The 17,034-nt window shown below is 47.4% G+C and overlaps 2 protein-coding genes across 2 annotated transcripts; both read left to right on the top strand.

Annotated features, from left to right (window-relative positions):
* The first annotated feature begins 539 nt into the window (after nt 1-539).
* Nucleotides 540-8,116, top strand: ARL6IP1 (ADP ribosylation factor like GTPase 6 interacting protein 1). The gene is made up of 6 exons (XM_065644928.1): nt 540-592; nt 3,267-3,400; nt 5,016-5,135; nt 6,012-6,129; nt 6,761-6,845; nt 7,076-8,116. Exons 1-6 carry the CDS (start codon nt 557-559, stop codon nt 7,192-7,194), a joined length of 612 nt encoding a protein of 203 aa, XP_065501000.1. The 5' UTR covers nt 540-556; the 3' UTR covers nt 7,195-8,116.
* A 1,067-nt stretch (nt 8,117-9,183) lies between these two features.
* Nucleotides 9,184-13,302, top strand: RPS15A (ribosomal protein S15a). Its single transcript, XM_065644864.1, has 5 exons — nt 9,184-9,205; nt 10,198-10,335; nt 10,515-10,594; nt 11,859-11,944; nt 13,167-13,302. The coding sequence occupies exons 2-5, from the start codon at nt 10,203-10,205 to the stop codon at nt 13,258-13,260; spliced, it is 393 nt and encodes a 130-aa protein (XP_065500936.1). The 5' UTR covers nt 9,184-9,205; nt 10,198-10,202; the 3' UTR covers nt 13,261-13,302.
* The last annotated feature ends 3,732 nt before the right edge of the window (nt 13,303-17,034 follow it).

Genomic DNA, 17,034 nt, shown 5'->3' with positions numbered 1-17,034 from the left:
CACTAACATGTGGCGAACATTTAGGAAGCCGGGGCAGGAACAAAAAAGTCACAAACACGTTTACATCCTAGTGCTTTTCTCCAGTGTTTATTCCTATGCTGCTACAGATACTGAAAATATAACTGTTGGACAGCCTGCCGGGCAGCGGGCATCTCCCCAGCGCTGGCCCCAGGCACGTCCCAACGGCCGCCCGCAGCCAAGCCGGGCGCCTCCCCGGGCCGGGCCTGACCGCCCGCCGCCACCCGGGCGCTGGGGAACGGCCCCGGCCCGGCCGCCTCAGCCGCGCCCCCTCAGCCCCAACGGCCGCTCCGCTCGCAGTCGCATTGCGACGGAGGGCGGGGGAGAAGGCGCGGAAGCCCCACGCTGATTGGGCAGTTGTTTCTACTCGAATCCCACCAGCCAATCGGCTGTCGATAGCGCGCCGCAGAAGCTCTGGGATTGGTGCGTGTTGAATTTCGAGAAGGCCAATGAGGGCGCCGAGAAGGGCCGCGGAGTCTATAAAAGGCGGCGGCGCGGGGTGGGAGGGCACGGCTGGCGGGGGGAGCGGCTGCGCAAGATGGCGGCGGGTGACAATAACAGCGTCTACCAGCTGGTGAGGGCGGGCGGCGCCGGGCCGGGCCGGGCCGGGCTGGGCCCCCCTTCGCGGGGTGCTCTGCCTCCGGGTGCTGGGGAGGGGCTGGCGGCCGCTGCGCCCTGCCGGCGCTGGGGGAACCAGGCCTGCCCGCGGCGGGGGGTGGCGAGGGTCGGCCCGGCCCTGAGCTGCTGCAGCGCGGGGGGGTGCCCGCCCCGCGTTGGCTGCGGAGGGGTTCCCGGGCAGGGCTCGGGCTGTGCCGCAGGGCCCTGGGCTGGGGGCGAGGAGGCGGCTCGGTGCCTGCGGGCGGGCAGGGCCGCTGTGCTGCTGGCAGGCCGGGGCTCGTCGCGTCTGGCGGTACCTGCCGCGCGGGGACCGCGGTTCGCGTCCCGGCCGCCTCGGGCTGCGTTACCAGGTGCTTCAACGGCGTGGGAGAGCGGCGGGAGCTGCGTGATCTAACGTAAAAAAATATCAAGGGTGGGCTTAAATATTAAGCATTTAAATAAATACGAGGTTATGTGCGTTTATCTCCGTAGCGGTGGCGAAGGGCGGCTGGTGGGTGTTCCTGCCCGGGGCTGGTTCCGCAGCAGGGGCCCGACGGGGCGGGAGAAGCTGCGGCAGCCCGGGCCGGGAGGTTCCAGTTCCTGCAGAAATAGTGCACGGAACTATATTGCCAAAAACATGTGTGGTGCTGGGGAAGAATCCCCGCTCAGAGCAGGAGTTCATGTTCCTGGAGACTTGGTGTTGATTAGTGAAGAAGCACTTCTGATGGATGGGCTCTAGAGTTAAGATTGTGTCAGGAATAGTGTGGCCAGCAGGGCTAGAGAAGTGATTGTGCCACTGTACTCGGTGCTGGGGAGGCCAAACCTCGAATCCTGGGGTCAGTTTTGGGCCCCTCACGCCAAGAAAGGCCTTGAGGTGCTGGAGCGAGTTGAGAGAAGGGAACGGAGCTGGGGAAGGGGCTGGAGCACAAGTGTGATGGGAGCGGCTGAGGGAGCTGGGGGTTCAGCTGGAGAACAGGAGCTGAGGGGAGACCTTCTGATCTCTGACCTGCCTGAAAGGAGCTTGGAGCCAGGGGGGTCGGGCTCTGCTCCCCAGGAACAAGCGCCAGGACCAGAGGAAACGGCCTCAAGTTGCGCCAGGGGAGGTTGAGGTTGGATCTGGGGAACAATTTCTTCCCCAAAGGGCTGTGGGGCATTGGAACAGGCTGCCCAGGGCAGTGCTGGAGTCACCATCCCTGGAGGGGTTGGACAGACGGAGATGAGGTTCTCAGGACATGGGGCAGTGCCAGGGGTGGGTTGTGGTTGGACTCGATGATCTTGAGGGTCTCTTCCAACAGAAATGATTCTATAAGATGATGTTGACAAAAGCTGACTTAAGCTTTCCCGAGCTGGCCCAGTGAGAAGACAACTTGCAGTAGTTGTCTCCAAGGCTGGCAGGGGCAGGCTGCTGGTTGTAACTCTGTTCTATTCCAGTCTGTTTCCCATTAAATTTTGTTTTGGTTGTGACGTTAAATGCAGACAGCCAGAGGCAAGAAAGCAAAACAATTTGTCACAAAATGCCTTCTGGAAAAATGCAGCTTATTTTTCTGCATGTGACAGTTTGTGTTTGTAACATGAAATAGATGTAATAACTGGAAGGTGTTCAGCTGCACGTTGGATAGATTTCTACTTTATTTTTGTCCTGAACTGTAGTTTTCAAGTAGTTTCCAATGGTATTGCACAGGAAACCTGTGCTTTGCTGTGGCAGCTGTGCTCAGCTGTCTGTGTTACTCTGGTGTCAGACTTCTCATTGAGCTAAGGGAGCATGTGGCTGGCAATGAAACCTGCTCTGCTCTCTGCACCCTGCACATGCAGGTTTTGGGGACTTCTCACCTCTCACTCCTTGGGCAGTGATCGGTTCTGCTCCTGGTTACCTGACGTTTGTGATCTCTGGGATGCTTTGTCCCACGGAGGGGAAACTACTGAGCCATGTTGAACCTGAGGTGAACTGGTTAGCGAGCTGATCCAGAGCAGCCACGGCCTCCTTGCAGATGTGCAGGGAGGAATGTGGGAATAATACAGGAGGAAGAGTTTAAATAATACAGTAAGAGGAGTTTAAATAATACAGGAAGAGGAGTTTGAGAGGATCACTGTCTTGGGCAACCCGTGGAAAAACTTTCTTTGCACTTTAAGTGTGATCAGTTGGGTAACTGTACTGTGGATTCTGAGTTTTTATCCGTCTTCCACATAATACAAAACTGGTGTTGGACAGCAACTAGAAAGCTTCAGTTTAATGTGGTAGAGTTGTATTTGAAAAATACATATATTTTAAATAGTTCTTGTGGTTTAGTTTTCCAGATGTTGACACAGAAAACCTGAGAGGTTTTAGCTAGGCTTTAAAACTTGGCTTTCAACTAATCTGGGGGAAGGAGTGCTGTAAATGGGAGACAGGGGAAAACACCTTGGCAAAATGTGGGAGGAGGTATCATTTAGTCAGATAAAACACTGTTGCTTTGTTAGGATCTTGACTTATTTTAAAATATCACTGCTACAATGTCATAATTTGGTACAAAATTTGCAATATTAGTAATTTAATGACTCAGGTTTGTGACTGGGGTCTTTAATTATGACTTTTTTTAGCTGTTTCAAGGTGGGAATATTTGATAGTCTGGTTAGTAATAAAGAGTTTTGCTCTCTCCTCTCTTTTTGTGTAGGCTTCAGAAACTGCTAGCTTGGAAGAGCAGTTGCAAGGATGGGGAGAAGTGATTTTGATCACCGACAAAGTTCTTCGCTGGGAGAGAGCCTGGTTTCCTCTGGCACTGATGAGCGTTGTCTCCTTTTCTTTTCTGTAAGTAGCTTATGGAGGGAGCAACAGTACACTGTCATGGCCGGTAGCAAAACTATTAAGTAAATTAGTAAGAGACCTTTAATAGGAAGGCTCTCACTCTAGTTTCTGTTTCTGAATGTGTTTGAACTTTGTTGAAAATAAAAACCTGAGGAGAGCAGGAAGGGACATGAGTCATGTCCTGCTCGGAGGCGGGGCAGCGCTTTCTGCAGAAGCTGTTTGTTTGCCAGCAGTGGTTCTGTCGTGCTTTACCATGCTCAGCTGTGTGGTCTTCATCAGAGTGTTCATATTCTGCCCGCATCCTCTATAACCTGCTTCTTAGTCAAATCTGGTTATCTCCTTTGGCATTTTTCCCCAAACCAACAGTGATATCATTATGGAAGACTTGTTTCCATAGCGCAAACTTTCCTGTTCTGCGTATTTGATGTGGTGTTGAGGATGAGTTTGGTTGGTTTGCACAACTTGATTTTTACATTTCCTGTCCTTTGAGAAAGGAAGAGAAGGAAAGACTGTGGGTAACTTCCAGTCAGTGGGACGAGAGGCAGTTGTCTCTGGACTGGAGACACAGATCTGGCTTGAGGCGCTTGTACGTGCTTTTTTGTAGCATGGTTGTAGTCAGGATGACCCCAATGTTCCTTGTTCGGATAAACGTCCACACCAGTTGCATGTGGTTTTGGAATAAGGAGAAGTGAGTTACAAAAAATCGGTGTTGAACCAGGTGAGGCGGAGATAATTGATCTTCTGGCTAATATAAATTTTATGGCTTTCAAGGGGGGTGAGAAGGATGGAAATCAAATGAAACTGAAAAGTAACTTTTAAAAGAAGTAATTGCATGAACTTGAGGGTATTCTGTTAGAAATTCTGTGACTGCAGCAGGAAGGATCTTGTGTTCAATAATACTTTGAGGACACAGGCAGAACTACTTCAGATTCTGAACTGATACTTCATCAAAAATGAACACTCAGCGCAGTAGCGCTGTGCCAGATGTAGAGTGAGACTGGCCCTGCGATGGACTGTGTTGGCTCTTTGATTACTTCAGTGCTCAGGAAGTTGTGTTAAGTGCAGGTAATTAGCGGGGGGCACGGCTGAGCGTGAGCAGACCCTGAGGAGATGAGCTGTTTCCTGCCCTGGGCTGCATGGGACACTGTCCTGACTGCAGATCTCTGGCTGCTTGCGCAGAACAGGTTTGATTACATCTCGCAGGTGAGACGGAGCAAATGACACCCTGTAATGAATTCTTCACCCACTTAAGAACCGAGAAGATCAGAGCTCTTATTCTACCTGGTTATTTCACATGTTTACTTCCTCACTCCTGGTGAATGTTAAGTTTACTAGATGTCAACTTCTGAGAGAGCAATAGTGTTGAATTTTTACGTCTACTGAACTTCATACTATGCTTGCTGTATTGTAGCATTTTCTTATCTAGTGGGTTAAGAAAATTGTAATTTTTTAATCTGTATTTCCTTGTAATAGGATCAAATTTGAAGGTATTTTTGACATTGGGCAAGAGAGTGGCTCTACTGGTGGAAGTCCTGAGCCAATCTGAAGAGGTGGCTAAACATGTCCAGTATTTCACAGTCTGGGCGTCCAGAAATCATTTGTTATCATCTTTCTGCAGGATGATCTACTACTTGGACCCATCGGTTCTTTCAGGTGTCTCCTGTTTCGTTATGTTCCTCTGTTTGGCCGATTATCTCGTTCCTGCTCTTGCACCCAGAATCTTTGGCTCTAATAAATGGTGAGGAAAGCTTGAATTAAAACAGCTTCTTGAGCTTAAATAAATCATGAACTGAATCAAAATGGGTATCTGACTTGCAAATATCAAGTGATTACTTTATGGAGTCATTGTAGTAAGAAATTGGCCATCTCTATAAATATGAAGAGAGGATTCCAGTAAGGTGTCCGTTGGTCTTCCTTTTCTGAAAGAGAACTACTACAACATATCTTTTTTGTTCCTTCCCTTCTAGAAAATGAAGGGTTTTTTTCCAAGGAGTAGGCATGTTCTTTGCTCTCCATTAAGGATGCTAGTTAATTCTACTAAACTAGTTTTTAGTAATTAATGGATAATAGATACTGAAAACTAAAATTATGAAGAAGGGTATTGGATTGTATGTTTGTAAAGAGCGTCAGTAGTAAATATGATGACAGAAGAAAGTACGAATGTGATCATGATTGAAACAGATCTGAAGAAGGGCAAGGCTTATATAAAAACAGTAAATTGGAACAGAACTTTATTCCAACTAAATCTTGAGTTTAAATTCTAGTGGATCGGCTTTAAGATGACTAGTGGATAAATGTGTTTGTCTGATAATGAACCAAAGCAAAAACCAAAGTAATACATGGTATTTGGTGTATTACTTGTGTGTGTCACACTGGTATCAGATTAAAATCAATGGTCTTCTAGTGTGAATGTGGTTGCTTCTGGGAGGCAATTTAAGAGTTAAAGTAAAATTACGTGAGCAATTGCACTACAGTGTTTGATAAAGGTATAAAACTAAGTGAAGTAAATGCCAGGATAAGTACTGGATACTTTTGGTTTTTTTTACTTCTGGAAAAATACCATGGGAGACTTTTAAAATTTCAGATGGCTTTTTTGTTTTTTCTCTAATAAAAGGACTACGGAACAGCAGCAAAGATTTCATGAGATTTGCAGCAATTTGGTAAAATCTCGTCGCCGAATTGTTGGCTGGTGGAAACGCCTCTTCACACTGAAGGAAGAGAAGCCGAAAATGGTATGGACTTCTGGTAGTTTATCTCTATTGTCTTAAGATTTTATTTGGGCTTTTTCTGTCTTAAATATTTTAGCAAGGCATGTGTCTGAATAAACTGGTATTTCAAACCAAGAACCAACAGTTCTGGCCAGTGACATCTTATTCAGACCTGGTGTGACCAGATGCGTGACTTGCAGAGCTGTACAGTTAGGGCTGTACCCTTGATGTTAAGATGAAGCCAAATTGAGTAACTTTGAGTAGGTCGGTTTTTGGAAATGCAGCTTGTTTCCTGTGTACGTGAACTGTTAAAAAAAAAAAAATAGATCTTAGTCATGTGTCATCTTAGATATGTGAGTTTATTGTCCCGAGAGCAGCCTGAGGTGCTGCATGAGGCCGACGTTGTGCCCATGGGGATGGTGTAGCCTGACCCAAGGGATATCTGACAAGCTGTAAAAATGCTGCTCTGAAAATCACTGAGAACACAGTTGTAGAGACTCTGCTCTTGATTTTAACAAGCCTGTGCGGAGGCATTGCATGTGGGAGAGCCAGCAAACTTCAAGTTGCTTTTAAATGTTGAAGTGTGGATGAGTACTGAAGGGAAGGGGAGAGTTCCCAGCAGATCTGTGATAACTGCTCCCTTTTCATTTTTTAGTACTTCTTGACCATGGTTTTTTCTCTTGCTGTGGTTGCCTGGATTGGACAGCAAGTTCACAATCTCTTCCTGACCTATCTGATCGGTAAGTGTGCAGCATGCAAAGCTGAACGAACTTCTTTGTTACCTGCTTGAAATGGGATGGGGCTGGTAGAAGTAATTTTTGATTGTGTGCTGATATTTTATTCTTATTGCAGGGTTATATGTTCTGTTTTCAAGCAGTTAATGGGGCTTAAGGGCGGTAAGGAATTGCAAGGTGACAGAAGCTTGTTAAAGGAGTATTAAGTAATTCCTTTTTTTTTCCCCCCCTTCTAGTGAGTTTCTTGTTGCTGTTTCCTGGACTAAATCAGCATGGGATCATTACCAAGTATGTTGGAATGGCAAAAAGGGAGATAAACAAACTTCTCAAGCACAAGGAAAAGAAAAATGAATGAAAAGTGAACTGCTGTTCACTCTTGTAAAAGGTTTCCTTGGGAACAGTTTTGAGAATTAATGTATAATTAAGGTAATAGAAGTTGTGTTGCTCACTGGCTTTTTTTAATTGGCTCCCTGATGCAGTGAAAATGTCACCCTGGCGACTGCCGTGGGTTTGTGTGTCTCTTGCTGTGCTGCCCAGGGTTCTGCAGCTGAGTTTGTAGGAAAGATCCTGACCCGTCATGTGCGGAGTTTATTCAGTGTCCTCATCAAACTGAGGGGTCCCATAAATAAATCCTCCAATGCAAGAAACATCAGAATTGTGATGCTTGAGAGCATTTCTGTAGCTGTGTTAGTGTCACTGATCATTAGTTTGTGGCTACAGCAAGTGTGGAAGGTGGTTCTGAAAGCTGCTGATGACTCTGGAAGGGGGACAGGGGGCTGGAGAAGTGATTGCAGCCAGGGCTGCACACCCAGAATCGCTGCAGAAGGTGATTTCATTGTCTCACTGAATCTGTTTGCTTTTTTTTTTTTGGCTGCATATACCAGATTATCTGTTGAATAGGGGTCTGGAATATATAAATTTGTAGTTCAGTTATTTAGCTGTAGTGTAAACTTCAACTCATTGCACTGAGACTGTAGGAAATGAGTTAAGGTGTTAACAGCCGATTGTTCTAATAACTGCTGTTGTCATGGAGCCATGTAGCATGTTTGGTTTTGAGTGTTGTTGACTGTGTACAAAATCACCTTGAATGTGCTAGGTTTGTCTCTGTAAATAAGCCTGTCTGAATTGTTTGTGCTTTTCTACAACCTCTCCCTCCTTTTTTAAAAAACTGATCTTTTTTTCTTTGAAAAGCTAAAACCTGTGTTAATGCATTTTAAAAGTTTACTGGTTTAAAATGAACTCTTTGGTGTCTATTGTAACTGTTGAGTAGGTAAATACAGACTAAGAAGAAACTTCTTGGAGTCTTGCTCTTTGTGAACGCACAAAATTATGTAAATGTGTCTGTTGATGAAGAGGAGCTGGGAATGGTGTCTGAGTGCAGTGTCCTAACAGAAATACTCCTCTTGTTTGACATGGCTCACTGCAGGTAGTGAAGCTGTTGTCAGCTGTGACACTGAGAGCTGCTGCTGTGGAGGGGACAGGTGTGATGTCACCTGTAGCTGGTTAGTGCTGATCAAAGTGCCTGAGGACAAATCAGACCCAGTGAGCAAAACCCATGATAGACCCGAACTGTGGGGAGATGTGATGGCGCCATCTCCAACTGGTGTCTAGAGAACATGCCACTTACCCAGCACAGACTCACTGGAGGAAAAGATGGGTGTAATAAGGCACGTGGTGACATTGTGCAGTGTCACACAGCCGTCTTTTCGGTAAAATGGGTAGAAACGCGCCCTGTGGGCTGGGTGCAGCTTTGTGAGCTCAGACCCTCAGCGCCTCCTATGACTCCTAGCAGTGCAGAGTAGTTGCACTGCTCTCTGGTGTATGTGGCCCCGCTAAACTTCAGTGGGAATCAAATATGGTGAGATTTCCTCTATTATGCCCTGTTTTGTTAAAAAACCCCCAAAAAACCCAAAAACCCCACACACCCACAACACACAAAACAAAAACAACCCACAAACACACCAAAACCCCCACAAACAAAAAAAACCCCAAACCACCCAACCAGCGGTGGGGGCAGGAGAAAAAGGCCCGAACTGCAGTACCGGCACCAGCTCAGGCTTGTTCTGCCGTTTTGTGTTTTGTTTTGTTTTTTACCCAGCAAGGCCCAGGATCCGGCACCCGGTTTTCCGCCACTGCGCGGAGCGTCCTGGTTGCTATGGGAACCCGGGCGGGAGCGTCGCTCCGGAAGTGCGATGCTGTCTCTCAGCCAATGGGCATGGCCAGGCCCGGCGCGCGGCGCCTCCCGACTGGGACGCTAAAGTCTCGCGAGATCTCGTGGGGCGCCGCGCACCACCTCGCGCCCATGGCCTTCCCATAATCCCGCGCGGGCGCCCGGCCTCTTCCTTTTCCGCCATCTTGCTGCACCGGTGAGTTTGTGTTCCCGCAGCGTCCCGGCCGCATCCGCCGCTTCCCGGTGCCATCCGGGTCCCGCCGCCCCCTCCGCCCGGCCCGACGGGACCGTCAGGCCGCGCCCGACCGGCCCGGCCCGTTCTGAGCTGTCGGCGTCCCTCCTGGTGCTCTCCGGAGCCTCCGGAGCGGAGGGTGGGGGGAAGCGGCCGCCCGCCTGTGGCCGCGCTCTCCTCAGAGCTGCGGGGCGGGGGCTGCCGGGACCAGGCGGGCGCTGTGGGAGGCCGCGCCGGGCAGTCCTCAGGGCTGCGGGGAGTGCGGATCGAGCGGCGGGGCCCGGATCCCGGGCGGGACGCGGTGGCCGCGGGCAGGGAGGTCTGGGCAGGAATGGGCCCGTCGGGGGGTCGCTGGCCTTGTACGAGCCCCCCAGCGCTGGGGGGCCCGGGCCCGGGGAGGAGTGGGTGGCAGTGTCGGGCTGGCCGTGCCCGGCGCTAGGCCGGGGGCTCGGCTTTGTCACCGGAATGCAGGACTTGGTGCCCAGGTCCCTTTTTGGAGCGCTGTGTTGCACTTGCATCCTGCAGGTTTTTTGCAGGTAAGCAAGGCGGGCAGTGTCTGTTGTGTTTAATGCCGCGTATGACCTGGTTTTTGAACAGGGCTAATAATGCATAATTGAGTTTTAAAGTCCAAAACTATTCACCTGGGAAAGGTGTCACGTTAGCAAAATATTGTCTAGATGGTGGGTTTTAAATCTTGTGAGTGTGTGTTGATAAAGCCAGGTTTCAACAAGTGTGTCGGATTTCCTCACTTGTCATGATAGTTGTGAATCTTCTTGAGCATACCTGAGCATGAGATTTGATTTGCTTTTTAGCCTAAGCAAGCTTATTAAGGTTTCATGTCACTTGCTGTCAGTCTGAGATCTTTTTAGTCTAAAATTAGCCTCAAAAAAATGCAGTGCTTAGTATTTCTGTGCTGAGAAGCTGGTGTATGTAACCCCCTCTCCTCTTCCCCGCAGGCACCATGGTGCGCATGAATGTTCTGGCCGATGCTCTCAAAAGCATCAACAATGCAGAGAAACGTGGGAAACGCCAAGTTCTCATTAGGCCGTGCTCCAAAGTCATCGTCCGGTTTCTAACTGTGATGATGAAGCACGGTAAGTCAGGAGCGTTTGTTCTCATTTGTCGTTTCTGTGGTTGCTGTTGCGTTAAGGTGCTTTCTGACTAAAAGTAAATCAAGATGCTTGAACTAGTTTTGTAGGACATAGTTAATTGAGTTGTAGTAATGTAGCTAAGTATTATGTATTTGATTTGCCTGTCTGCTGATCTTTTGTAGGTTACATTGGTGAATTTGAGATAATTGATGATCACAGAGCTGGGAAGATTGTTGTCAATCTCACAGGCAGACTCAACAAGGTAGGATTTGTCTTCTTGGACTCAGTTCTTTAGGAGGATGTTTAAATGAGACTTTTTGTTTGTCTGCTGCAGTTCTGAAAGAACTACGTTTAAAGAAGGTGGTATTTATTGAGTCTGTGTAATGGGAGTGATTTAGGTATTACCAGTGGTTATCAAATGCCTGTTTATTTTTCTAGATTCATAATGGTATGGTTGACTAATTGCATTTCTTTTAAACTCTGGATATGAAGAACACGTTTTCAGGGAAGTTTGCATGTGCTGTTTGTTTCTCCTTCCTTAAAAGCTTTCTGGCTCCGTAGTGATTCCTCAGTTTCTTTGATGTTTAAGTTACCTGGAAGACCTGGCTTAAGGGATGAGAACTCAGTTGCTTTCCAGGTGATGTTTAATACCTATAAGTGTTGAGAAGACAAGCCTTTCTCCTGCCGTCAGATGGGCTTTGCTTGCAGTTGAGGGATAGTTAAATGTTATGTTAATTAGGGCTTCTTTAGGTCCTGGGGCGTGTGAAGTATTCGTGTGCGCTTTGGCAATTTTTACACGCATTTGTCTTTAAATATTGAGCTTTCTAGTTCTGTGATGACTTGATGTGCATCATTGTTTCCAATTAAGTTATTCAAGTGAGAGGTGGCTCTTTACTAAACAAATAAAATAATTTGTCAAAATATCTTGGGGATGGGGGTTTTCTTCACAATGAACAAATATTGTGGTTGAAAATCGCTTGAGTAGTAGGCAGAGAGTTCTGAGACCTCCCAAATTGCTAGTGTTCCCTATCCATAATGCCAGGTTTGAGATAGTGTTCTTGAACTCTTCTGAGATGACTTTTTACCAGACCTTGCAAGGTGCAGCTGGATGTAAGGTGTTTTTTTTCTCAATAGTTGCAATAAAGGAGTGGTTGTTTGGTTCAGAAAAATGTCTGTCAGTGCAGGATTTTTTTTTTTTTTTCTCTTGGATATTTATTAGGGTAATTTGAGCTGATGAGGTAACTGGAGGTGATAGTAGTGGTCACAGTCAATAAGTAATACCATTAACTTGAAAACTTGCATCACTTTTATACATGTTATATCTCCCTGTTTAAAGTCTACAGGTATTTTTGGCTAACTCTATATGATGATTAGAAGTAGAATATCCCTGAGTGATCGCAGGATTTTTGATGATAGGATGCTTAATAATCTTGAGCAGTTTACTACGCTTTTGTGATCTCCTAGCTCTAGCTGTTAATGTATTAGTTGTAAAGTTCTTCAGTTTGTAATGGAATTCTGTTTTCTAGTGTGGTGTGATCAGTCCCAGATTTGATGTTCAGCTGAAGGATTTGGAAAAGTGGCAGAACAACCTCCTGCCTTCGCGTCAGTTTGGGTAAGTCTGGAGAAAAGTTAAATCTGAGTCGTGTAAAAATGTGGGGTTTTTAAAACACTTTTGTACTGCCTGAGTTAGACTCACCTAACACCTTTCTTACCAAACTGGAGGTAGATACCAGTCTAAAAAAATCGATCTTCTGTATAAATGTTGTTTAAACCAGTTTTAAAGGGGCACTGCTAAGCCAGGACCTATTTTTACTTGGCTTTTGTAAATCCTGGTTTCACTATTTCTACAATTCACTGTGAAAACAGGATTTTTCTCTTACTCAATTTAATAAAGGGGCCTTTAGTAGCTGGGGGAGGAATCATGTAAATTACCAGGTCAATGGAAGTAGGTTGTACCACTGCTTAGAACTTTCTGATTGGGTATAAATTGATGAGATACTGAGTGATGAGAGACTTGGAGCCTCTGTTTAACAAACCTCCACAACACAGAAAATCCTACTATTGCGCAGTATCTTTTTCCTTCCCAAAATTAACTGTGTCAAGAGTAACAAACCTCAGTGCAGCAGCATGACAGAACTGGATGGGTGTTGAGGGGCTCAGCCTGTCCCATCTGAGGCAGGTTGAACAGTTCTTGACATTTCTGTTCCTGAAGCTCCAGCAGTAAGCCACTCGCTTTAGCTGTACCAGTACAGCTTACTGGTGTGTGTCATCATACTGAGATTTTTAAGGGTATTTACAGAGTGGTGGGGCAACGTGTGTGGATGAAATATGGATAATCCCCATGTTGGTATTAGCAGTGAGTCGGGCTGGTTCGGGTGTCAGTCTGGATCCAGATCCTCGTCTGCATCAGTGCGTGGTGTTCAAACACCGGGAGACGCATCCCGCGGAGCTGAGGAGCTGTCTGGCACCATGGCAACTCTACCTGCTCTGGAGAAAAATGTCTGCTTAAAATAGAAGCCGACTTTGTCTCGAGACTGTAGAGTTGCTGCTGCTGCAGCAGCTGAACTGACTTCATGGGGGAACGCGCAAGAAAACTTCTTGCGGAGACGCATGCAAATGTTTGGAGAACGGAAGCCTGGGAATGTTGTGTGTGCCCTGCAGAGCTGTGCCTGTGAGAGGAGTTTTCATTGTCTGAGCACCTGATCTTAGTTCTGCTGGGCCCGTTCCTGCAGGAACGGATCTCGCTGTTGGAACGCAGAGCTGGAGTCAGTGCTGACAGTGCTGCACGTGCGCGGAGCAAAGCGATAAACTGAACATGTGCTCTTTGTTCACAGGTACATTGTACTGACGACCTCAGCTGGCATCATGGACCATGAGGAGGCGAGGCGAAAACACACAGGAGGCAAAATCCTGGGATTCTTTTTCTAAAACTTGTAAAAAAAGAGGATACTAATAAATTTCTCAAAAGGACTCTGGTGTTTCCAGTCGGTATTTTAATGACTTCTAACACTGCCTGTGATAGTGCTTGTGACACCTCTCTTCAGTAGTACTTACGTGGCATCTTTACTGCAAATGCTGTTGAGGTTCTGCACCATCACAACTTTCATTTCTGTTAATCGTGTGACCTGTTCTCCAAAATTACCACTGGAGTGACAGCCACGAGTCGCTGTAAGAACGGCCTCAGCAGGGAGCTCTGACGTTGAACCGCACGCTTGGCTGTCACGGGCTGGGATCGCCTCTTGAGTGTTAGATACGTGTGTCTCCATAGTTACATGTGTGTGACTCCATAGTTTCATCTTTTGGCTCGATAATAGAAGCTGCCTTGCCAGAAAATATTTTCTGTTTATGATTTAAGAAGTTATGAGATATGGGATTGTGGAATAATTGAGCTGATTGAAGTTTGATTTCAGATCATGAACTTGTTCCACATCTTACAGCATAAGGAGTAACTGAGGCAGAGAAGTGAGTGATCTTTTCTTCAAATTTCTAGTTTAAAAGTCCTTTAAAACATCAGATTTGGGCAGAGTAGTTGCTGTGCAGCTGCTCTGCATGCTGCCAGTGTTCAGGATTTCTTTTTGAGATGAAGAAGTAAGGATGTCTGATCCTCCATGTAGTGAATGCTTAGTACTGAATGAGTTGTTGGTCTTTGTTTCAGGCATCTGATGTATGACAGCGTAATGTATTTGGTGGACAGACACATCAGCAGCCATCCCGAGCAGCCTGCGGAGCCGATGCTGCAGCTGGAGAGCTCTGCAGGTGGCAGGACGGGCATTGCAGCTGGAAACGCCTCATTTCGCTTTGTTTGGAGTCTATGAGCAAGGAGCCTCTTGAACCGCCTGTTTCACCCGCTCTAAGCCAGCTGTTGAATCCTGATATGAACAGTTGGAAACAATTTTCCTTCTTGGTGATGACTCCTGGCTCTTGTTGTGTGCAGTTAACTTGAGTTAGAAGTATCGTGCTGTGAAGGGTCGTCACAAAGCTTCTAGGAGAGTGCAGAGTGGAAGAAGTTGTCTCCAGGTTGAGTCTTTAAAAATACGTAACCTGTTTCCATTCAGTCTGTTAATTTTTAGGGAGAGCAGAAGGTGATGCTGCTCAGCAAACAGGTCTTCACTATTTGGACAGGCAGCACACTGTTTCCTGATGTGATGCCTCTTTGAGAAACAAGGCTGTGCAAGAACGTAGGTGTTCTGGACAGGCCTGCAGCTTGACTGAAGAGCAGGGGAGTGACAAAAAAGGCTAATTTACCTGTTTTCTCACAGTCAGCTGCTGGTTAAGGCCACAAAGTGCAGATTGCAGGTGGCATCAAAACATTTGAATGTGATCAGTATGGTTCTCAGTTTGATTTGAGACAAATTTGCTTAGCTGAAGAGAAAGATTTGTGTACTGAATTACAAAGAGTAGTTAGAAAATCAAAAGTCTATCTTGACCCCGTTATATTGTCAAATCAAGCTATTTTGTTACAGGTGGGTTTTGGTTTGTGGTTTTTTTGTTTTTTTTTTTTCTTCTCTGTCCTTAATGGGGATAATTCTGCAGTACTAAGCACTGATCACGCATGTGAGCTGAGGATCATATATGTATATATTTCCACTGTTCCTTTTTATAAAATCTTGATTTGTATCCGTCCAGAATGGAACATGTGTTCCTGATACCTGACCGAAGGTTAGTGGTGCTTTAAGAAGGTTCCTTTAGATGAATTTACTGTGACTTCAGGTTCCCAGTTAGTCTGATTCATATTTTAGTTTGGTGCAGGGCATGCATCAGTTTTTTCTGAACCTGTGTGTATCCTTCACTACTACAGTGACTTCTGAAGTAGGAGAATTTCTGAGACCCTCAGCTGGCTGGGAACAGGCTCTTACATTTCACAGCCCGTCCAACAACTTGTGTGGAATTACTGAATGGGAACCTGAGCTCCAGTGCGACAGGCCTGGCTGGGAGGGAGTGCACGCGCCTTTTCTGCCGTGTACCTGGCACTTGTAACTACACCCTGGCTTACCACACGTGCAAGCTGATATGGCTGATCCGAGTTACTGAGATGACCTCTGAGTAAATCGCTTGCACCACCCTCACGAGAGCTTTACTCCTGGGCTGTCACTGCCAGCTGAGATCCAAGAAAATTGACGTGGGACTCAGGAGCTGATGGATGCGGGGGATCACGATGTGCCCTGCAATGCAACTGCTTTCAGTGGGTTTGCAGAAATCCTTCGACATGTTTTAACATCTGAAAGTGGTGTTTTGTTAAGCCTCAGTGATGTTTGCCGAGCTGAGGGCGTATGCCTTGGGAAAGCAGAGTTTGTGGGTAAAAGTTAACTGGCATTTGGGGTAATAAAAGGATTGACAGGGAGAGGTGAGAGGAGGAAAAAAAGGCTCAGCACAGGTTGTAACTGGCAGTCAAGGCAAAGGGTTAGTTTAGAGAAGGCGTTTGGTACCTGTGGAGCAGAGGGGGACGTTAATGATGGAGGAGTCCCCTGCGGGACAGGGGCAGCTGAGCTTCATGTGGGGAAACCTGGGAGCGTGGGTGACACCGGGGAAAGTGTCTGTGCTGCAAACCCCTGAACCACGGAGCTTCACCTCAGGTGCTCCCCGGACACCCTGCGGCCCAACGCTCAGTGAGTTTGAGGTGGTTGTCTCACTCCTGCACCCTCTCAAGGCGCAGAGAGGGGTCTTGGCATTTTGGCCTGAGATTTGCTTCTCCTGGCAAAGCCAAACCCGAGCAGCTGGGTCCGAGCGCGGCCGCCTGCCCGGCAGCTGTGTTATGGTATGGATGGTGTACAGTGACATGCTGCCCGCAGTCCCTGCCTGCTGGGCTGGTCGCAGGGTGGTGAACAGCAGTAGTCCTGCTCACAGGTGCTAAAATGGGGTCAGAACTTAACTGAGTCATGAAAATTACCGAGTGGGACATAGTTGGGGGGTTGGTGGCCTGTGCGCGGGGCACGGCCCGGCCTCGGTTCTGCTCTCGGACACATGAGCAGTATTTCCAGGTGACAATTGCCGTTGCTCCTTGTGCCATTGTCTAAGAACAGGATAAACCAAGTTCAAAGCGCCTGCCACACGTTAAGAGAAATCCCTGTTTATTGTGGCTGCGGGAGGTTGTGTCCGCAGGCCGGGGGTGATCTGCGCCGGGGGTCCCACAGGGCTCTGGTCTTGCTGCTCCTTTTGCAGAGCTGAACATCCCAACTTCTCCTGTACTCTGGTCCACAAAGATGATTTTTTCCGTCTTCGATGCAATAGAGCCTGATTTAAGATAATAGGAGAGGTGAGAATAAGCGTGGATCTTCAAAATATGGCAAGAGGGTAGAAAGGATGGTGCATGAGAGAGGCTTCGCTGGAAATGCACTTTCTCCTCATCTTTTTGTTTGTTTTCTGCCACAGAAAACAAATTAGCTCCGTTCCCCTGGATGGAGCGTGTGTTCTGTTCCTCAAACTCCTGTGCAAGTGACCCGCACCAGAAATGCAGTGGTAATTAAACCCCGATCCCCAGTGTCCAGGCAGGTCGTTTGGTGGCTCTTTTACACCTGCTGGAGCCCTGACGAAAGGCAGCGGCCACAGACAAGGACACATGTGGTGGAGCAGCGGAAAGCGGGGACAGAAAACAGGCTGAAGCGGTGAGCGAGGCTGTAGGACCGGCTTTAGACCGGGGTTTGGCACTGAGCGGTTATTTCTCGGCAGCGAAGGTGTGAGAAGTCGCTTGGGGCCACCATGGGG

Source organism: Caloenas nicobarica, chromosome 14, assembly GCF_036013445.1.
Source record: "Caloenas nicobarica isolate bCalNic1 chromosome 14, bCalNic1.hap1, whole genome shotgun sequence".
In the NCBI taxonomy this organism is placed as follows: Eukaryota; Metazoa; Chordata; class Aves; order Columbiformes; family Columbidae; genus Caloenas; species Caloenas nicobarica.
The sequence above is the reverse complement of the archived record's forward strand: the minus strand, read 5'-3'. Positions and strand labels throughout refer to the sequence as shown.